The sequence below is a fragment of the Ictalurus furcatus genome, chromosome 20, assembly GCF_023375685.1.
Source record: "Ictalurus furcatus strain D&B chromosome 20, Billie_1.0, whole genome shotgun sequence".
Classification (NCBI taxonomy): domain Eukaryota; kingdom Metazoa; phylum Chordata; class Actinopteri; order Siluriformes; family Ictaluridae; genus Ictalurus; species Ictalurus furcatus.
The window spans coordinates 4241426-4265530 of NC_071274.1; the positions used below are offsets into that span (position 1 = coordinate 4241426).

Genomic DNA, 24105 nt, shown 5'->3' on the forward strand with positions numbered 1-24105 from the left:
TGAATTCTCGGTTTGTACAGTCGATTTTTATGTATATCACTGTTAATTCCATCTGGTACATCCATCTGTTGTGTCTAGACGTTGCACACATTTTATGTATTTGCTGTTAAATTTGAGTATTTCACATTAGAGCGCTGTCCCTTCAGACTGCTGTACTTAATCACTCATAAACAGTTCTACAACCGGACCTGCTGGAATCCTGTCCTGCTAAAATAATCCAACAACCAGGAATGCTGTTACAATCATTTCTTTCATCTACACCATTGTAAGCTCATTTGAAAATCATTGACAGCTTCCGTTTGACTGAACAAATATCACAACCGTGAGTGGAGTTTTGTCTCACTGATAAGGGGGCAGAAACAAGCCTGCCCCTGGCCTTTGTAAATTCAAACTCTGCTCTGCGGGAACCTGGCCACACATTGATTTTTTAGAAATGACAGGGTGACTAATTTTCCTCATGGTTGTATTTTGCTTTCATGCTATTGACTGGTTCAGGCAGAGCCTATTAGGTCTGTTTCTCCCCCAGACTGTGTGTGTGGGTGTGTGTGTGTGGTAGTGTGTGTTTGTGTGTGTGTGGTAGGTGGTAATCTGTAGGCTGCTAAAATCAGTATGACTTTTTACATGCCTCGGCTTATTGTGTGTGTGCAGTGTGTGCGCGCGTGTGTGTGCGCGTGTGCGTGCGTGTGTGCGCGCGCGTGTGTGCGCGCGCGTGTGTGTGGGCATGTTTTATTTTAGTGGGGACCAAACATCCCAGCAAATATAGGAATATCAGACAGTTATGTCTTTCTGGGGACATTTGACAGGTCCCCACAAGGACACTACTTTTTGTTTTAAACAAAAAGGTTTCCTTTTGGTTACCGAGGTTAAGGTTAGTGTTAGATTTAGATGTCAAATAGCTGCATTAATCATTCAGTGAAAGGTCCTCACGAGGATAGTAAGACAAACATGCTTGTGTGTATTTACGGGTCACAGAAGCACTGAATGACCTCGGGTCACAGAGGGGAAAAAAAAAACTGCCGTAGAGGGACTGTGGGCTGTAAATAATGAGACAAAAGGGAACAAAATGGAGTAATTTGATGGTGGCTTCCTGGGTGAATCGTGCTGGGGGGGGCAACTGACTCCTCCTCCTTTTATAGCATATTCTTTGCTGTAATCGTTTACACACCACAGCATGGTGAAAATGAGACAGTGTCCAGCAAGAACTGGATGAAATAGATCAGCAGTTCAAATGGGTGTTCGAGACAACTCTGGAAAAATGAGAACTGGGAAAAATTTCCTGTACTATGGCTGGAGTTGATGAACTACTCTGTTGATGGACATGAGCTTCTGTGCTGTGTGCTCTCAGTTTCAGAATCAATGATTTCTTTGCTGTTGTATTTAACTGCACTAATAATGATGTCCTGAATCAGTTTTTGCTTTAACTATGGAGAAGATGCGTATTGTTTTGTGTTATTGACCAAATGGTGTAAATCAATAGTCATGAAAGCCGTAATACACAGATACAGAGATATACAACAACTGTGGTTTGTATGGTTATCATATTATTATATTTTGATTATAGTCTTTACTTCATTGGTCCTCATAGCCTCATCAAAATCTCTGCAACCCTGAATGGGAAAGAAACAGCTGAGTTGTGTGAGTGTGTGTTTTAGAGAGAGAGAGAGAGGCTAATATTTGTTTTAGGCACATATGGAAGCTTTCTTTCCAAATATAGCCCTGGCTACGAAACCTATTTAGCAGCCGTGTGGAACATCTGTCTGTGGCCACTGTCAATTATATTTATTCATTAGGTTCTGGTTTATAGCTGTCAGCTGGCATCAGCGGCGGCAGCAGTAAAGTGCCGCAGGTCATGCTGGGAGTAACGGCCTCCTGACAGGTGCTGTGAATCTTTACACCCTCGCTGTTTATGGTTGCTGAACCCAAACCTAATGACATTTTGACACCAGCTAGATTTCAAACGGTGCCAGATTTCAGACAATCAAAATGAAGAAAAGGGAGATTCTAGAGTGGACCATAAAAGTTTGTGGGTTCTCTTATCTTCTCTTCCCTTTTCTTCACTTCTCTTCCCTTCCCTTTTCTTCACTTCTCTTCCCTTTTCTTCTCTTCCCTTCTCTTCTCGTCTCTTTTATTCTCTTCCCTTCTCTTCTCTTCTTTCTTCTGTTTATTTCCCTTCTCTTCTCTTTTCTTCCTTTCTCTTTTCTTTTATTCTCTTCCCTTCTCTTCTCTTCTCCTTTCTTCTGTTCATTTCCCTTCTCTTCTCTTTTCTTCCTTTCTCTTTTCTTCTCTTCCCTTCTCTTCTCTTCTCTTCTCTTCCCTTCTCTTCTCTTCTCTTTTCTTCCCTTCTCTTCTCTTCCTTTATCTTTTTTCCCTTCTCTTCCCTTCTCTTCTCTACCTTTCTCTTTTCTTCTTTTCCCTTCCCTTCTCTTCCTTTCTCTTCCCTTCTCTTCTTTCTGTTCTCTTCCCTTCCTTTCCCTTCTCTTCTCTTCTCTTCTCTTTTCTTTTCATTTCTTTTCTTCCTTTCTCTTCTCTTCTCTTCTGTTCCTTTCTTTTTTCTTCCCTTCTCTTCTCTTCTCTTCTCGTCTCTTTTATTCTCTTCCCTTCTCTTCTCTTCCCCTTTCTTCTGTTCATTTCCCTTCTCTTCTCTTTTCTTCCTTTCTCTTTTCTTTTATTCTCTTCCCTTCTCTTCTCTTCTCCTTTCTTCTGTTCATTTCCCTTCTCTTCTCTTTTCTTCCTTTCTCTTTTCTTCTCTTCCCTTCTCTTCTCTTCTCTTCTCTTCTCTTCCCTTCTCTTCTCTTGTCTTCACTTCTCTTCTCTTCTCTTTTCTTCACTTCTCTTCCCTTCTCTTTTCTTCTCTTCCCTTCTCTTCTCTTCTCTTCTCTTCTCTTCTCTTCTCTTCCCTTCCCTTTTCTTCACTTCTCTTCCCTTCTCTTTTCTTCTCTTCCCTTCTCTTCTCTTCTCTTTTCTTCTCTTCTCTTCCCTTCCCTTTTCTTCACTTCTCTTCCCTTCTCTTTTCCTCTCTTCCCTTCTCTTCTCTTCTCTTTTCTTCACTTCTCTTCCCTTTTCTTCTCTTCTCTTCTCTTCTCTTCTCTTCTCTTCCCATCTCTTCTCTTCTCTTCTCTTTTCTTCCTTTCTCTTTTCTTCTCTTCCCTTCTCTTCTCTTCTCTTCCCTTCTCTTCTCTTCCTTTATCTTTTTTCCCTTCTCTTCCCTTCTCTTCTCTACCTTTCTCTTTTCTTCTTTTCTCTTCCCTTCTCTTCCTTTCTCTTCCCTTCTCTTCTTTCTGTTCTCTTCCCTTCCTTTCCCTTCTCTTCTCTTCTCTTTTCTTTTCTTTTCTTTTCTTCCTTTCTCTTCTCTTCTCTTCTGTTCCTTTCTCTTTTCTTCCCTTCCCTTCTCTTCTCTTCTCATCTCTTTTATTCTCTTCTCCTTTCTTCTGTTCATTTCCCTTCTCTTTTCTTTTCTTCCTTTCTCTTCTCTTCTCTTCTCTTCTCTTCTCAAGAAGCTGTGTTATGTATATGAAAATGAAGGTGGTGTTAGGACACTGCCTCATGAATGTACTGTATATTCTCCCAAAATTACCAAGATATCTTTTAGGGTCTCAAAGTGACAGGAAATGATCAGATGAGTATTCCACATAAACCGATAAAACACCTTTACATAACCAACTTTTTACTATTATATTTTATCTGCATCCAATGTTACCAAATTATTTTCAGGGAAAGTAGCTAAGACATGCTCATAAAAAAAAAAAAAACAAACAAACCCAAAAAACACTAAAAGTTGCCAGGTGATGTCACATAATTTGCATATTCACTGAATCATCAATCATTTGACAATAAGGAAGAATTTCAGAACACATGTACTGTATATAGAGTAGAATAAAATAGATTATCTGAATAGAAAATAATAAATTATGATGAAGAACAAAGAACCGCGAAGGTAGGACAAACGATTTTGATCACAAATTGGTCTTTGGGAATAATGGTGATCAGTGATTGGATGTTGAGGTATAATGGTGATCAGTGATTGGATGTTGAGGTATAATGGTGATCAGTGATTGGATGTTGAGGGATAATGGTGATCAGTGATTGGATGTTGAGGAATAATGTTGATCAGTGATTGGATGTTGAGGTATAATGTTGAGCAGTGATTGGATGTTGAGGTATAATGGTGATCAGTGATTGGATGTTGAGGAATAATGTTGATCAGTGATTGGATGTTGAGGTGTAATGGTGATCAGTGATTGGATGTTGAGGTATAATGGTGATCAGTGATTGGATGTTGAGGAATAATGTTGATCAGTGATTGTTTTTGATGACCAATGGCAATCTGTGATTGGTCCTTGGAAGTAATAGTGATCTTGGGAACAATGGCAATTAGTGATTGGTTGTTTGGGAATAATGAGCAGTGATTGGAGCAAAGATGATCAATGATTTGTTGTTGGGAAAAAAATGTTGATCTGTGATTGGGTGTTGGGGAACGATTGTTATAAGTGATTGGTCCTAGGGAACAATGGTGATCAGTGATTGGTCTTTGAAATGAGACTTTCTGCACAGCCATAAGCAATTAATAAGCACACTGATGTGGTTTCTACATGAATGACTTTCTGGTTTGAAAGGAGCCCATGTCTGAAAATAATATGCAGCATTCATGGTCAAACCCTGGCACATAGTGTCAGGTGTGAATTAGCGTCCCCCCCCCCCCCATTGTAGCACACCCACACACTTATTTGTAATAAGCTTGACTGTTTTTGACTTCTTTTTTCCGCAGAGAGATGTTCATCTGTGTTTGATATTAAAGTTGAAGCCATTCATTTGCAGTCACATGATGCTGTCTGGCCTTCTAGGTTCGAGCAGTTCTCTCGCAGCGGGCAATGATACAATTTTACACTAATGTGTGCAATTAGGTGACTCACGTCTTACTAAAACCTGGTGGTATTGTTCCTTGTGCTTTAGTTTTGAAGGCCTGTGTGATTTAACATTATGAATCATAATCTGATGGCTGGAGAAATCTGATTTCACAAAATGAACTTTAAATTGATTAGATTGTGGCTCAAAATGTTCCTTCCTGAGGTTGTTCCCCAGTAATTGTTGTAATTGTCTTAATATTAAGATCCTCACTGTCTTTAATATATAATATAGTTTATATATAGTATATATTCTCTGTGTAATATTCATGCCTCATTAGATCTAATGAATCTGCACGAAATATCCAGTGGGGGGAAAATCACTGTAGACGTTTGTGATTGCATAAGTATTCACTCCCATTGCTGTGAAATCTATATTTGGAACGTCCAACATACAAGTACCGGGTGCACCAGAACTAACTGACGAACAGGGTGAATACACATACAGTGGTAACTCTTGTGCTTATTATTCGCGGAGGTTTTTGCCAATTTCTGTATGTTCATCTAGACCAGGGGAGTCCAATCTTATCCGGAAAGGGCCGGTGTGGGTGCAGGTTTTCATTCCAACCAAGCAGAAGCCACACCTGAGTCTATTGAAAGCCAAGATCAACTGACTAAACAGGTGGAATCAGGTGTGGCTTCTGCTTGGTTGGAATGAAAACCTGCACCCACACCGGATAAGATTGGACACCCCTGGTCTAGACTAGAAACATTGTTCAAACTCGAAGAGACGTGGTTTTATTGACCATTTGTTGTTCATTAACCCGAGCGTAAATTTTTGACTCACAAACTAGACCCGTCTGTCCTGTCTCTGATAGCCAGAATGGTGATTATCCTCAAGATGCTGCAGTCTGAGCCTCATGAAGAGTTCTTTTAGTTTATGCCAAATAGAAAATGGCAAAAGAGAGCCACATTGGTGCCATAAAAATCCACGAACCAGATGGAGTTGGATGAAAAACCATTACCTTTGCTTGGATCCACTATTCAGTGTACTCTAGGTTTGAGCCTTGGTCAGTCATACATTTGAAGGTCCCCTGTTCTAAGATTTATATGTAATCACATGTTTGTATTGCATTTAAATGTCATTGTGAATTATTACTTGTTAAGATGATCCTAATAAAATATTCTTTAACAGACTGTGTGGTAACATTCTCCATGTGAGATTATACAGTGAAGATCCTATAATGGATGGGATTAAAGAAAATGACTTCTTCTTACGTCATCATTCAGCATGGTTGAGAATTCTCTAGAAAACAAGGTTGCACAAACAGAAACATTCTTCAAAGTGAGCTTGAGTTAAGTTGAAGTTTTTTTCCTGTCCGTTTGCACGTTTTGTATGTGTTTTGCCATGGCCGCTACCTTATTTGTAGCCGTCCCATTAGTTTTGGAACACCCTTGTTGACGACTTTCATTTCTGACATTGCCAAAACTTTGTCATTGACCATCTTTTGGACATATAATGTGAGCATGTCACCTTATATATCCTAAAACCACCGATCTCAATTGCAAACGTAACTTTACAATCGACTTAAGTATCAGTATAAAATAAATTGATAAATAATAGTACATTGGGGGTTTCGCAGCAACGGCCATGAGCACTTATGCAAACTTTTATGTTCTATATTTGTAAATAATTTTGCAAACTACAATAATTTCATGACGTAGATTCATGACATAATCCCAATTTAGTCCATTACAGTTCCAGGTTGTAACACTACAAAATGTGGAACAGGTTCAAGGGGGTGAATACTTTTTATCTTTCACTTGTATCATAACTTAAGCCTTCTAGCTGGTCTTAGTTTAAGCAACTGGACAATTTATATACCATATATATATCGATATGTATATATAGGGGTATATTTAGGGCTGAAAACATACACTTTAACCTCTTTCATTGATTGGTCGGAAATTTGGTGATGGATAATGCTAAACACTTAGCTAAGTGCACATCACAAATCACAAAATCACAAAAACCACCCAAGCATGGAGAACATAGAGCCATGTTTAGATCATAATTAATGGAGAAAATACTGTAAATTAGTAGTTTACATCATTTTGTGTATCACATCAACCACAGCGAGGGTTGAATTCAAATTGACTAAACACTGCGTATGTGAAAACATCCTAAAAGACCAATGGCAACGTCTTAATGTACACTGAAGATTTTTCCGTCAAAGCGACTCGTGTAGAAATGCTGTTTTATTTCATAGATCTCCAGAAAGCTGTGCAGTATTTGGGATAGTCAGAGTCAGTGCTTCTTTCGAGGCCACATATCAGGATGTGATACGGAGGGTGTTGGTATCACTACCGCCTGAGCGAGAGACTACACGCCCGAGTGTTGATTGATGAAGATGCAAATGCCACAGTTGGTGGTCTTTTCTTTTTCCACAAGACGACAAGAATGGCAGCGTGGTGTAATTGGATTTGTGTCGCCACACACTTCGGGGCCGGTCTACAAAACACTGTGTATAAAACCCAGAGGGAGAGAGAGGAATGAGAGGTGATGGCGCATCAGTCTCTCCTTGCCTGCTATCTGTCATTACAGGCCACTGCAGGCTTAATGACATTTTCCTCTCAGACTGAGGCAGAGTTGCTCCTGCGGGGAAAATAATTCCCTGTTTCCCTGGGCAACTAGATTACACGAGCAAAGTGAGCTAGCTGAGTGTGGAAGGGCACGCATGGTGTAACGCTTTCACCTGGATATGTGCTGATATTCGATTTTCTTCTCACAACGGCATCAAATTTGATCACTATTACTGACAGCATGATTTTCAAACTCTCCAGAATTCTTGTCTGATAAATAGAATGATCGGATTACCTTAACCAAGCAGGATACGCGCAATTAGATTGAAAAGTCCGCCCAAATCTGTCGTATAGCATTATGAACGGGAGAGGGTCTGTTTTTTTCCCCCCGCAAGCACATAAATATCACCCAAAAATGCAGTTTTCCCAGACCACATCTCCCAAATGGAACGCATGAACAGTGATGACATTTTAAAGTCTTCATAATTGTGTAATATTAAGCATTTTGCATTACAGATTATCAGCACATCACATCAGTCAATATAACTATCTAGATAATTGTGATATGTATTGTGTATTCCCTGATGTTTCCCTGATTTGAGGTCTCGGCAATATTTGTAGCACAAAAACAAATCGAATTAGTATGGTGTGATATGTAAGGAATAAAACACACGGGGGCGTGCTGTTATAGGAAAATAGTCAAGGACAGGGTGGTGTGATGTGGTCCGTTGTGATCAGAAGCAGGGTCATTCTTACTATCTCATAGTTGATCATTTTCCTATAAAACAATGTCCTGAAATGTTTTATTCCTCTTATATCACAGCCAACAATTGAAATGATTATTTGTTCAAGAACTTGTGATACTTTTTATCCATTTTTTGTCCATTTATAGTTACATTAAATGCTGTGGAACGTCCGCGAAACAAGTTCATTCATGTTCTCACTTATGTTATAGCAGCTATAAACAGTCGTTAATAGGGTTATTGTATTGGACACAAAATAATGTTTATACCTTCAGGAGGCAGCCGCATGGACAGATATACTGTATATTGTATGGTAGCAGACTCAGTGGATATATCGGATCGTTGCCTTAAGTATCGAAATGGTATTGCATTGTATTGTGTGGAAGCCTGAAGTTTAAGCAGTTTACGACAGATGATGACTCTGTCTCAAATGGGATGTATGCACCCTAACCCCTAACCCAAGGTTACTAGATAGACTCTGCATATATATATATATATATATATATATATATATATATATATATATATATATATATATATATATATATATATATATATACATTTTTTAAAAAAAATCCATATTTTATTGTAACCAATAAAATAGTTAGACAGTTAGATAGTTAACATCTTGTGTGATTGGCCATTTCTTGGTTATTTGTTCTCAGTTGGTGTAACACCATAAATATAAAAGGGATAAACTGGCAACGTGTATATATATATATATATATATAAAATAACGTAGGATGTAAACTAAGGAAAAAATAACAAGTGTAGCAGCGAGCAGGAGGCAGCCACAGGTAACTCGGTCCATGTTGTGTGGGCCGTCTGCTGTAATGAGACTCAGATTGAGCTCAAGCCTCTTCCCTATTGTCTGCTGGCGAGAGAGAGAGAGAGAGTTGGGCAGAGAGAAAGCAAGCCAAACTGAAAAGCATGAAGAGAAGGGCGGAGAGAGATGACAAAGGAGAGAAGAAGAGAGTAGGTGGATGGAAGATAGCAGATGGGGAGGAGAGGACTGGAGATGCATTCAGCACTTGTATTGCCTCTTTCGATCTGCCTTGCTCCCACTGAAGATTTTCTACTATATTTCATCATTATATCCACAGGGCACTCGAGTGAACATGGGAGAGATCACTTCACAGCTTTTACATCAGCAAGGTGCTAGGGCTTGTAATGACATTATAAGACATTAAATGAACATTACCAGCACGTTGAAAACCCCAATTTCAGACTAGACTGGACTTTTAGGTGGACTCCATGATGAATTGTTCATAGCCAGTGATGTGATTTCTGCCATTTCCAGCTTCAAAACTGGATTTCAACTATTTGCATATTCTTTGCACTTTCATAATATTTAAAAAGAAAAAAATACCCCCATTCGAATCTTTAGGACCTCGTGTTCTACTTTTACTTCGGTTTCCTAAACTCTCTGTTCAAATGTCTATTGCTTTTGACATAAAACATTTTAATTTTTTTTTTTTTTTATTAGACCTTATAATTGCATGTAGAAATTTGCAACAGACACTTATTACAGACCCTATTTTTTTTTTTTAGGCGTAATCTTCAATTAAATCTGTTGACTCTACTGGACACACAGGACTGTATTCAGAATTGAGCTAAGTGTGGGTAGTGAGGAGTTAATACCAAACTTGTAAACAGGATTTGAGTGCACCTTTTAATCATAATCTTAATTAGAGACACTTTTGTTAAAGACCAGATATTTTTTTATGGATAAAATTACTTAAAGTGTAGTAAGTCTGGCAGATAAGTGCTTTATTTACAGTAGTAGTATTTACATGGAATTAGCAAAAACGTTGGCATCATTTTATTAACTGGACAACTCAATATATCAAATGAAAAGCAATTATCCTACACACATTATGATTTCATTACCTACTGTATATTTAGTATCGTGTGGTTTCATTAAATTGTGCACACAGTTACCTGTCCGCACATGATATAGAAAAGTGCAATGCTAAATAATCGGATGTACCGGATCAAGTGCTATTTCATAAGCTGCTGAATAATGAGGGCGGAAGCCATGTTGTATAATTAACACTTTTTACCAGAGGCCAAATAATTTCCCGTGTTCAGCATCAAGAAGATGCTTTAAGAATGTGCAGCTTTTCATCAGTATTTCTTTTTTGTTTGTTTGTTTGCTTTATCTAGTCTACTAGGATTATAACCAAAGTCTCTCCTACTCATGAAGAGCTCTTGAATTTCACTACACCCATACCAGCAACAGACAAGACTAAGAGGACCGCCTTTTGCAATTATCTACCAATCAGTGCATTAGTTCACTTGTTGCCGGGCGGAACTCCTTGCATGGCCAATCACATCAAAGAAAGACCAGCGTGAGCTATTCGAATGAATCGTGATTTTGAGTGCATAAAACTTGAAATCTTAAGTTTATGTATTTTTACAGGTAAATTAGTTAAACAAACTTTTTGATTTATGGGTCCAAAACAGTAACGTTTAGGCATGATTACTTGATTGTTTATATAAAGACAACATTAGTGTTTACAGTGTGCTTCAAATGGGGCAGAGGGTTCTAGTGGGCTAATTGATGAGTGAGTCATGTTTCAATCTGTCGGAGATTGGCTCTGGGTGGAGAACTGCTCTTCCCCAGGGTGCTGTACACCACAGAGAGGAAGTCGCTGTCCTCTGTGGCTTATTGCTGTCTCAGAACTGCTACCCTAATTGTCCTAAATAAGGCAATGAAGCAAATGATGCTGTAGAATGAGTCTCATGAGAAGCAAAAGTGACTTATCAGAAGTGGTATACCTCAAGGCTGTAGTACAGGTGCCAATAAAGACACGTTATTCCAGGAAATGAGCTCTGCACTGACATAATTGATCTCTTGGTCTATACTAGTCTGAGATGTGGTATCATTGCTTTGAATGCCTTTGTAATCAAGTATGATTAGAATCTATTACCAGTATTGCTCAGGACAGCAATACTGAAAAGGTACAAGGTGGCAAATTGAAAACAGATCCATGAGAGACCCTTATTGAAAAACATGAGGACTATCAGTGAGACAACTCTGCCATTGTGTCTTAATTGCTATTCTCATTTAAGCACTTTGTAGTGTAATACAGCACACCTCATTGGTATGTGATCTGCAACGGAATTAATTTCGCACTAATATACGGTGGGGGAAAATAAGTATTGGACGCGCCAACATTTCTTTCAGTAAATATATTTGCAATGAAGCTATTCACATGAAATTTTCACCAGGCATCAGTATTATATACAGATAAAAAGAATTCACGACATTAAAGTCCATGAATGAAGTTATGTGTAATAAAGAGGAATGACACGGGAAAAAAGTATTGAACACGCTAAGAAAAAGCAGTTCTCCAAGGCAAGGAAAGGCAAGCAACTAGCTGAAATCCGTAAGTAATTATATCCCCTATCTGTACAAAATGAATATCAGCTGGGTTAGTAAATTGATGGTCTATAAAAAAAAGGCTGTAGCAAACTTGAGAACTCAGTTGAATGTGTTGATGTGACATCAGGTGAATAATGTAGGACCGCATAAAATAAATCGCCACACCCGCTTTTATGTGAAAAATGTATAAATAAATTCATAGTGAAACAATTATATGTACAAATAAAGCTACAGGCCCTACATGTGAACAATGTATGAAACAAGTATCAAAACCACATGTGCAAATTTCACACAAGAATCATGCTGTTATTAACAAGTGACATTTGCCTGACTTTTCACAATACATTTTCTTCTGCGACGTGATATTTGTCCGAGTAAAATGTCCAGAGTTAGATATTCTGAAAAGACCACAGGTTATCAGAGTTTAAAAAAAAATAACATTCCTACCAGGTTTTGTGCTTGTTGGTCTCGCGGGGACTTGATTGAATAACAGGCTGCTAATAACTTGACATGCTGTGCTAATCAATGCAGAGCGCGGCCGTAACGACTCAAGGTTCACAACTTTTCACGAGCACTAGGTGAATAGAACCAACCGCAGCTCATTTCACGTCATCTGCTGTATTGTATGGAGCACAAATGAGAAATTTACAACCAAAATGAAGTTCAAGTGGGTTTTTATGCGATGACATCGGTGCATTGTAGTATGAACAGTATACGATTAGAGATTTCAACAGAAATCATCTCAAGAGTGGGAAGGTTTGAGAAACTCAAGGTCCCGCAGTTTTAAATCACATATCATTTGAAGTTAATCGCAGGCGCTTATTTCCATTACAGAGCCACTGTTATAGCAGCTCTCTCCAGTCTCCTGTTAAAAACACAGTTCAGCCAAAAAAGGAAATGAACTCAAATGTGGTCAAGTTATTTTGGCTGTCTGAAGTTTTCTGTGGTTATAAGAAATGAGGCTTGTTAGCAGCAGTGGTACATGACCATAGATTTTAGTGAGACAGGATGACTTTAATAATGACATAGTCTGGAACAAAATGAAGTCGAGTAGCTATCACACTGAAAATAATTCTATAAATGACTTTCTAGTGATTTTTTTTTTTTGAGTAGTAGGCAGTTGAGAGTCGGTAATGTGCATACAGTCATTCATCGTACAGTCTAGCAGGTCTTTTAGAGCTGTTTCAGATGTACATTTTATGTTCAATGCAACAGGTGCGCGTCCGGTCACCACATACAGAAGAGATTATATCATTACCCAGGGTTGCCAGGTTTCAGCAAAATTTTCAGCTCTAGAACATCTCAGAAAGCACAAAAAAGACCTGAAAAATTCGGACACTGGAAACAAGGTCACCGTGGTGCACGTGCATTTCTGATGTACAGATGTTATCCATTCCGTAAAATCCTTTTCCTTCTCCCAGTTGTTGCAACATGGTGCATCTTAGGGTGTATCCACACTAGGTGATCTGTACCGTGCTTGAGCACGTCTGACCCCCAAAGGCCCGCTTGTGCTCTGGGTACGGTTCAGTCGGACTCCTGCATGGTGCTCATCTAGTGTGATCGCTAACCGTAGCCAAGCACGGAACTTCAAACCTGACGTAAACGATGCGACTGTCAGCTGCGTCCGTAAAAATCTTCTGATTCAATGAAAGTCGCTACGCTGCATAAGTGATAAATCTATCAGGAAATTAGGTATGTAAGAGCGCCATGTGTCACCGCGCCCCAAATGACTCCAAAAAATCCCTAATAATAATAATAAACGTTATTTTATATAGCAGCTTTAACAGTAGATTCTCAAGGCGTTTTACATAAAAATGCAATCATGTATAGATACAAATCCAAAAAAAAAAGTCAAGTAAAAGCTAACCTAAAAAAAGTATGTTTTAAGATAAATAACGTTACAATGATGGACTCCATTGTGTTGTGCGAGAGTACTTTTCTTTCTGTTTTCTTCAACACTGGAATGTTAAGTGCAATGTGAGTGCAGGCCAGTGGGGGAGGGGGACAGTCGTGCTTGGGCACGGTACAACGCAACCGGGCCTAGTGTGAGTATGACCTTAGAGTAGAAGTGGTTCTGTACATCATAGATACACTGTCTGCACTTACACTATGTCTTCGTTTGTAGACATTTATTATGTTTAATTCCAATTAATTGCTCATCACCTCAAATGTTCACAGAGGGCGCATGGCGCAGTGTGATTCCTGTCTCAATGGACCTCTATTAGTGCTTGTTGCAGTTACCATTTTTGACCACTAAGTGTCAAATCGTCCATCCATCCATTTTCCATACTGCTTATCCTGACAGGGGGTTTGGAGCCTATCCCAGGGAACTCAAAGCACACCCTGGATGAGGTGCAAAACTATTACAGGGCACAATTCACACACTACGGATAATTTGGAAATGCCACTCAGTCTACAATGCGTGTCTGGGGGAAGAAACCGGAGTACCCGGAGGAAACTGCTGAAGCATGGGGGGGAAATAATAAATAAAATAATAACTCTATGGATCTAAACAGGGCAGTTCACAACCGTAGAAATTTGAGGGGGACTGGGAGGTCCATGGCAAAACCTCTTTGTTTTTGAAAGATTATTGTATTACTTTTTTGCTCTCTTAATGTAGGCTGCTGACGTTTGCACACAGCGGTGTACTTATTTGTACTTGTAATTCCCACAAGTAGCAAAAAGAAGCTTGAAATGTATTTCGTAGATGTATTGGAGTTGTCTATAAATAAACTGGCTATAGATAGCTTGACTAATTAATCTGTAGAGAAATAAATCTTGTACTGTAATGTCATAACTTGTATAAAAAGATCATGGGAAGCACTTTTACATTGATATTAAGAGCTAATGTTAATTGGATGCTATTTGTCTCTTAGGGGAAGGACACTGAGGAGGAGGAGGAGGTGGCAGTGGGCATGGAGAAAGGCTTCATGGATGAGTTCTTTGAACAGGTACACTTTCAAGATGTATAATGTTTTCTTACCCGCACCACATTGATCTGCTGCCTGGCATTTAAAATTAGAGGAGTCCTCAGAGTCATTAGACACACATACAAGCACACACACACACACACATACGCACAATCTTTTTGATTAGAAAGATCGGATGCGTCTGCCTGCTTTCGTCTGCCCTGAAGCTTAAAATCCCACTCGGGATTTCCATGTGAAGAAGATTCATCAACTTCCCACAGTGGGTTTAAAGAGATTTGCAGGGGGAATTTTTAAAAGGAAAACGAAGCTGTGTTTTCCTTTCAAAATCGACTTTATTCTGAGGCTGATAATCATCAGTGGTGGTCCGAACTTCTTATTCAAACTGTTTGAAAGGGTAACGGTGTTACATCTGAGGCATGCTGACATTCTCATTTGCTTCCCTGGTTCACATTCGAAGACATTTACAATTACATTTATTCCTTTGCCAGGCATTTATACCGAGAGGTACTAACAATGGAGGATGAATTACATCTGCATATACAGCTAAAACAGAACAGTATCTTAGATGGTGTCCTTAAATGCTCTGTATTCTTACACCGTACATTACTGACTTCATTATGTAGTACCTGTAGTACACTAACGTTTAGCAATAAAACCGAAATGACGTCAGTTCACAAGAATAACCGGCCATTTATAACACAAACATGTTCGATCTCAACACACTCACTGTTTGTTGGCCACCAGAGGCCAAAAACATGGGATTTCTGTCTGTTTTGTGCGTGCCCGTGTTCAACATTGAATTAATTTGTGATGTCACACTCTACAGTAGTGGTTATTGGCTTGTATGAAAGTAGATGCTCAGGGCTTTAAGAATTTGCAGTTTTTCCTAAGTATTTAATTTTTTCCCGAGCCTACTAGGTTGAAATTTTATCGTGGCAGTCGTATACGGTGTTTTGCTTTCGAAAAAAGCTTTATTTGCACTGTCCGTTTATCTCCATACCAATGTTATTGTGGAGAGGAGTGAATTGTTTGCCCAGCAGGAGCTCACACCCCTCCGCTTTCCCATCATGACACTCTCCACACAGAAACCCAACAGTGTCCTGACTAATCTTTTAACGGACTTGTGGCGATAAAATAATTAGTTTGTTTGTACTGAGTGAAAATGTCTGATGAGTTGATTTCCATTCCGCCAGCAGACTAGAACGCCAGCGTCATGTATCGGCCCATTAGTCTGAAAGATTTGTTCCAAATCCGTGTGCTGAATCCGTGCGCGTCTCCTTTTTTGTCAAAGACCTTCTTAAAAAAAGATCTAATATCAAAAAGGTCAATTTGATACTTAACCTACTCAACAAGGGGTATACAAGAAAAATTTATAAAGGTCCAGCGATATAAAATTCAGATAATCAACTAACATGACCGAATTGTGACATCAGTTACATTTGAAAGCTTAGCCGTTCGTTTACGGCGTTAAATGCGACACTTTGAAGTGATTCTTTTGCATAGTAGCCCCTTCCGATTAGCACCATGGATTCTGAGCAGATGAGACATGTTTGTTTTGAAGTTGCCGCAGGGAGTCCAGTCATCTTTAAAACATTCTGTTTTTCTTGTTCTGTCAGTTGTCGTTTTGTTTTGTCTGACTTTATTGTCTGGCCTGATTTTTCCCAACAAGCCATGTCCTCAGTTTGCTAAGATCTGTGAAAACTGTCTCCTTTCTGATTTAATATCTCTAGCCCTTGCTAATCTGTTGTCCAGTAAGCTGCCTACAGCTAAATAATTACGAGTCATGACCAGACCTACGGCAAAGTTTTTCATACTTTTATCGGCGCTGCTATGTTATTTTCCAAGTTCTATACGTGTCTTTTTAAAGGGAAAAAAAAAATCTGGATTAAAGCGGTAATTTTTTGAATGCACAGAAAATAAATTGATAGCAAAATAATAAAATGTGAAATCTTACTGAATTACAACCATACAGTACATACTATAATCCTTATTTTATAATGTTCCCCACACTCATAGTATTTTATTTATTATTATTATTTTTTAGTATTTTATTTTATTTTTTAAAATTCGAACTGAGGTTTTGCTAAATTTTTGTAATAGATGAAGCCAGTCAGTACTATATCACTGACGTCTTTAATGAGTTCTCCTACAGTTATAACTAATATTTAGCTAAAGGCATAATTCATATGCTCAAACTGTAAAATTCATATGGCTAGATTCATATTTCAGTAGCATTTGTAATCTGAGGAGTCAGACATTTCCATATAACATCAAACCTTCACATTGGACCAAACGCATATCGAATTAGATAACGCCTCTGACATTTTATGCTAAAATATTAGTTTTGCAATGCAGTAAGGGAAATTAATCTACACCTTCTGACCAGACTCATTTGAGAATTCCACAGCCCTGTGCTATTGTGCTATGGATATTGTTATATAAGTGTAAAAATATCACAATACGATTTAAAGGTAGTATTGCTCAGTGCAACGACACACTGTTTTACTGAATGTAAACATTTATGGTCTCTATTTTCTTTGCAACTCCCAGAGCAGCTCATACTTTATCATCCCCTGAGTCTTTTACATGTAAAACCCAGCTGTAAAAGGCCTGTGCTAGTTTTCCTCCCAGTAATCAGCCAGTCTGTGGTTTTGTAATTGAATACTATTTTGATATTACAGTAGTAAGGTGTTTGGTAGCTTTTAATATGTATGTGTAATATATATATATATATTCTAAGATGAATATAGCATAAATATTACATCCTGGGCTTGTATCATTTCTATTCGATGTAAAGATTTTTTTTAAGGTTTTGAATTTTGCCAAAAGCCCCCCCCCCTACTCTTCTTTCTATTTTACCCGTCTTCAGACTTTCAAATTAAATCCATATGAATATATATCAGCAGCATACATATATATATATATATAGCAGCAGAGATCATAGTGTCTGACTGTATATAATTATTTATACAACAGTGCTGCTGAATTCTCCATTCTGATTGGCCAGAAGGTTGTTATAATATGTTATCATTTCTCAAGTAACAACTTCTTCAGAGAATATTGTGGTTACTATATGGTGGATGTGCCACGCAATTTAAGCCTAACCAGAAAAATAAAAACATGTGCTGCTATTTAATAAAGAATAATGTGTAATTGTTGATATGGGTAAGGCTTCTGTGCGGAGATGTTTATTTAATGTTTATGGAAGGAGTCTCCAGTGTCGGCGCTTTGTAAGTCAGTGTGTTTTCTAGGTAACATGGCATGCTGCATTTTTTTTTTTTTTTTTAAATCTCATTAACTCCAAGAGAGTGAGGGAAAAAAAAGAAGCTAGACAAGGAATGCCTGTTAATACGTGAGCACGAGAACTAACTTGTTTTGTGGATGTTAGACATTAAATAATACATTACTGTTTATATAAATAAACATTACTGTAAATGATTCTTTAAAAAGTTCTTAAAAGGTCGTTTGAAATGTTTTAATCCTCTCATCTTCACCACAGTGATTTATTCCTTACTTAATGTCAATAAATGGGATCTTATAATAATAATAATAATAATAATAATAATAATAATAATAATAATAATAAGCAATATCTGCATATCAGTAAGTGAGTTATATCATGTCATTGGCGTTTTGGGGCATCTGAAGTGTTAGATAATCATATTTGTGTCTTGATTACATCTCAGTCATGATGACTCAGCTTTCAGTAAAGGTGACTCAGCTCTCAGTGTCCTGCCTTAGTCAGGAGGTTAATGTAGCTGCCATGTGAACACACGCTGTTACACACATCAAGCCCACGCTTACATCTGTACTCCTTCGCAGTGCAAAGTGTAGTCAGCCACTCTCAACTTGATCGCCATGCTTGATTGGAAACATCAAGTCACATATCTGACTGTAATCTCAATCACTGTCTTTTACTAGTACTATATCTTCCATAAAAAAAAATTTCTATGAATATCTCCTACTGTATTGTTGACTTGTGTGGTTGGTGTTAACCAGCAAATAGTGTTATTTCAAACAAAGCTGATTATAAATGCCAGAAAATTCCACTATATTTCAAAGATATAGCATTTGTTATGTGTGTACTAGAGCTTTATTATGTTGTTCTACTAGTTAATTAGTGCAATGGATAATTAGAACACTAGCTATTTAGCAAGCCAGCTAGTTTTCACAATATGAATTTGTTCTAAGGGTGTATATGTACCTGTTTAGGTATTTGCATTCGGAATTGAAACCGAAGTGGGTGTGGTCTAAAATGAAAATCTCTAGAGATGTGTGAGGGACTGATTTTATAAAAAAATTTTGTCATTGTTTTTCTTTGTACCTGAATGCATTTTTTCTCTATTTCCCAAAATTTCAACAAACTAATAGTCCAAATAAACCACCACTACACTGACCAGGCAGTTACTAAGGATGTAAATGCATTAACGTGAATGTGGTCTCCCCTGCCCCCAGAAGCTTCATATCTGATCAGTCTCTTGCGCCCGCATTGTTGCTTCCAATTGGCCCATGCAAACTTCTACTCTCAGCCTGATGCCCTTTGAACCTTTCTGGTAAGCTTTCCAAAAAAAAAAAAAAAATGCACCTCATATTCACATCTGTATTTGTATCCGTTTAGGACACATTATCAGTTTATTCCGAATAATGTATTTGTATTTGGTTACATGGCTTATTTGCATCATGAATACATTGTGTAGTGACATAGTACCACATTAAAACACTTTAAGGAAGAACTGCTGCTGTAATCATAAAAAACTGTCCTGTGTGCATCTGAGGATTCATCTGAGGATCTGCTCCTATTGAACATCATTAGGAATGTTTGCTTTACTTTTCCACACCTGTATACTAAAAGGATTTTTAATCCCACTATCCACCCCCCAGAAGTGCTTCCCTTTGATGTCTGGTTCCTTTCCAGGTTTCTTTCCAGGTTCCTCATGTCATCTCAGGGAGCTTTTCCCTGCCACTATATCCTCTAGCTTGTTCATTAGGGATTAAAAACAACATTTCTGTAAAGCTGCTCTGTGACAGCGTTTATTGTTAAAAGTGAAAGAATGGCATTTTAAGTGATCAGCGCAGAAATTGGCTTTGTAAGTGATCAAATTCATCACCTGCTGCCACTCGATTGTGATCTTGTGTTCGCAAGATCTTCTCCAACTAAGGAAAACCACTTTGACTTGAGCAGTTGGTGTGTATTTTGACAATCGAAAGCTAATGTTGCTTTTCCAGGATCGCACAGAATAGAGCGAGATTTCCCGGCTGTAATGTGTTTTTAATGGGGATGTTTAATTGGAAGATTCTGCCTCTTCAGCTAATTACATTTCCTGGCAGGTAAAATCTAAGGTGGGCCAAATAAGCTCCTAATCGTACATGATTTATTGCTGTTAGGTCAACTGCTGAATGGCAGAGCTCTCAGCTAATGGAAAGGGTAGTCTGACAGGACAGTATAAAAGATAAGCTTATGTTTACATTACAGTGATATTATTATTATTATTATTATTATTATTATTATTATTATATTTGCTTAATTGAGTATATAATGTTGTCTATATCATAGAGTAGTGTAATTGTATTAAAAATGGACACTGATAAAGATAAGGATAAAAATACACCAACTGATGTCTTTACACTATGTATGCTGTATTACTATCGCAGTGTCGGAAATCGTGCAAGTGAACATTCCCATTTTACCTAGGACATTCCAGACTAATGTTGCATAGCATAAATAACATAAATGTGGAATGCGTCTTCTTCTACATAGGAAGTGCCTTCATGTCTGGAGATTCTTGTGGAATAAAATGTAAAATATATATATGACATGTAAGGAATAAAGCATGATAGGACATTCCATCCATCCATCTTCTATACCGCTTATTCTCTTCAGGGTCACGGGAATACCTGGAGCCTATCCCAGGGAGCATGGGGCACAAGGCGGGGTACACCCTGGACAGGGTGCCAATACATCGCAGGGCACACAATCACGTACACATTCACACACCCATTCATACACTACGGACACTTTGGACATGCCAATCAGCCTACCATGCATGTCTTTGGACTGCGGAAGGAAACCGGAGTACCCGGAGGAAACCCCCGCAGCACGGGGAGAACATGCAAACTCCGCACACACATGGCCATGGTGGGAACCGAACCCCTGACCCTGGAGGTGTTGATGGGGCATTCCGTTGTAGGAAAATAATCAATGATAGAGTGATGTAATAAAAAGCAGGGTATACCAAGAAATACCACTTTTTGTTTTCTGACACTGATCCTGAAAGCTTGAGTATCAGCTGATGTTGATACCCATGCAATATTTTTTTTTTCTATTTAAAAAAAAAAGTGAAACACTTAAAAAAAAAAATCCTGGAAATATAATATAATACAAAAACACGACTTAAACAAAACCGCAGCTTTTACAAAAACAACAACAACAACAAAAAACAGTTGTATTGCAAATACAGGGTTCCAGAAAGTCTTCATACATAGGGGAAATGAACACTTTTTTCCAAAAAGTTTCATACTTAGTTTATATTATATCTATAGATTCAGATAGCCTTTAAGAATGACAGAAGAAGAACGTATTGAAATCATTCTCACGGCTGGGTGCGATGGACTTTAACAGGAAACATGGCGAGCACATCACACACGACACTGTCGCCAAACCTATTAACAAAATTCCTAAAGACCTGAGGTGTTGCGGACCGACCGAGAAGGAAGTGGAGGTCCACGGACATCTAGTGACGAGGGCACAACCGACGTGGTGCTGGAAAACATAGTCCCCTATGCATGGAGACTTTTGGGACACGCTGTATAATAGATATAATAAAGTATAACGTATAAATGTAATCAAAATCAGTCTTAACAAAAATTTAAATGAAGTTGAATTATATTTGTAAGCATTTCCTGTTTCTAAAAAACCTCAACGTCTTTTCCAAAATCCAATTCCAATCCTTTCCATTTCTTATGGGATAGGATCAGATTTATTTTGTCCTTTCTGCGATATCCAGTCCACCATTTTTTTCCCCCTGGTGTCAAACTGAGACCGATTCTGTGTATCGAGTCAGCGCTATCTCTAGTAATATTGTTACGTGATGCGGCATTTTTGCTTATGTTTACTCTGTATGTATTATCACGTCCTCACTTTGGGATTTTTCATTATAAAGTTGTCACAGAGCCGCCATCTGGAGCATCTGTCCTTGAGCCCTGCAACATCTTTACTCAAAGAGCCTCAGAAAGGAGGTGTCGGACACGCGTGCGCACACACACACACACACACACACACACACACACACACACACACACACACACACACAGGCACTTGTGCTTCCCAGGCTGTGTCCATGTCATCACTGACTGGACCATGCCTGCCACACACACACACACACACACACACAGTCACACACAGCCAATTTAAAGCTGCCACATTTAGCTTTGATTTCTCCGTTAAAGAGCACTGTGTCTGCTTCTGGCGTCAAACCAGAGACAGATAGCAAGATAATGCATGGATGTGAGTGTGTAAGGATGTACCATCAATAAGGGTCAAAGAGTGCAATTAAACTCCGCACTCATTCAAGGGCCTGTCAGTAATGAACAATTCAAGAGCAGATGTGACAGGGTGGCAGACAGCACACAGACCCCACCAGGCTTTTGCCCTTGACTGTGACTCCCTCCCTTATGCCTCTAAGTGCTATTTTTAAAAAGAAATTTCCAAATTAGAGGTCACACACTGAGAGAGCTCAGACAAGGCAAGCGCTTGAGTGCTATTCTTTGTAAAAGGGCCACCAATTAACACTCATTTTGTGTTCATTTCCACTGAGAGACAGCAGCTCTCATTGTATCCAGCGCATTAGCACGGTAGAGCAATTAGCGCGATGGCCGACACAACATGTTCCTAAATATAAACCACAACTATTACCGCTTCCAGAATTGTTTATTGTGAATCGCTCTCTAAATCCTCCCAAGTTTAGTCTTACTTACAGGGGTCAGTTAAAAAAAAAAAGTCAATTTTATTTCAATATTTGTATTTATTTATGTGGCAGATGATCTCGTCTTAAATGTGAGCTAAAAATACAGTATCAGTATGGATCTACTCAGTTACAGTGAACCGGTATTTTCAGTACACGCAAAACGCAATTAAGCCCATCCCATTGTGCCTGTTTAATTGTTTAAGTAAGAATAAAACATGACAGTGTGTCTATGATGTGGAGCAACACGCAGGAGTTTTTTTTTTTACCAACCTGAAGTTGATCATTTAACAATAACTGCACATCTCCTTCAGTTCAGCAATTTGCCAGTGATTACATCCAGCCATCCATGTTCTGTATATTTACATTTACATTCACATTTACGGCATTTGGCAGACGCGCTTATCCAGAGAGGTTTACAGAAATGCTTCGAAGTCTCTATCAATTAATAGATCCTGATACTAGTACACTAGGTCATGGACTAAGAATACCATCAGTCTAAAAAGTCTGTTCGGGAGGGAATATAGTAACAAAAGCACACACGCATATTTAAAATGTTAAATTTAAGTGCTAATTAGGCTATATTAAAGTCTATTGTGTAAGGGACATAGACACGCAGCTCTGATTCAACCTAATGTAAGCACGGTAGATGACCTTGATAATATTCACTTCAGATATATGCAAAGATTATGTATAAATTGTTAGTAAACGTCTATTGTTCTTTGGCACAAGAATACACGGTGTCCAATAACAATACACAGAAATATAATGACACTTTAAGATGTAACTATGAAATGGGAAACTGTCCAGAACAGTTTCCCCTCTATAGAATGTGTGTGCGGAGTTTGCATGTTCTCCCCGTGCTGCGGGGGTTTCCTCCGGGTACTCCGGTTTCCTCCCCCAGTCCAAAGACATGCATGGTAGGCTGATTGGCATGTCCAAAGTGTCCGTAGTGTATGAATGGGTGTGTGAGTGTGTATGTGATTGTGCCCTGCGATAGATTGGTACCCTGTCCAGGGTGTACCCCGCCTTGTGCCCGATGCTCCCTGGGATAGGTTCCAGGTTCCCCATGACCCTGAAAAGGAGTAAGTGGTAGAAGATGGATGGATGGATGGATGGAGAATTTTCACTTTACTGTTATTTACATTGACAGACGCTTTTATCTCAAGCAATAATTACAATGAGAGCGAGGATACAATCCAAGCAGACGAAAGTCCACGGCCTTGCTCAAGACCCTCTGGCAGTCATAAGATTTAAAATGACAAGCTTATGATCACTCGCAGATCACCCACTTTTATGTCAGTGCTTCGCAGCACTGTTATTGCAAAAAGGGATTCGCCATGTACGACGTGAAATAGCTCAAAGGAAAATAAAGAGAAAAACAATATTTAAGACAGGTCAAACTTTATATTACAGCCACCACAAGAACAATTCTGCGTTTAAATATATGAAAGTGAACACGTAATATGCGATGTGGGTTGTTTTTTTTTTTTAAATACCGATTGGGACTTCTGCTACCACTTTGAGTGTAGATTAATTCACATCATTCAATGCCATATTAAATCAGGACTTTAAGGACGCACTGGAGTGAAAAGAGGATCGATGCGGAGGGCAGACGAAGGTCTGCAGCTAGGCATGTGTGTAGGTGGGTGTTTGTTA

General features: G+C 38.6%; 1 protein-coding gene across 3 annotated transcripts in view; it reads left to right on the plus strand.

The window, feature by feature from the left end:
* Positions 1 to 24105, plus strand: part of LOC128623828 (syntaxin-1A) — a 101029-nt gene that overhangs the window by 5391 nt on the left and 71533 nt on the right. For all 3 annotated transcript variants that reach the window (XM_053650937.1, XM_053650939.1, XM_053650938.1), the window contains exon 2: positions 14432 to 14506. In XM_053650937.1, coding sequence (XP_053506912.1) covers positions 14432 to 14506 — 75 coding nt within the window. The remainder of the gene's footprint in view (positions 1 to 14431; positions 14507 to 24105) is intronic.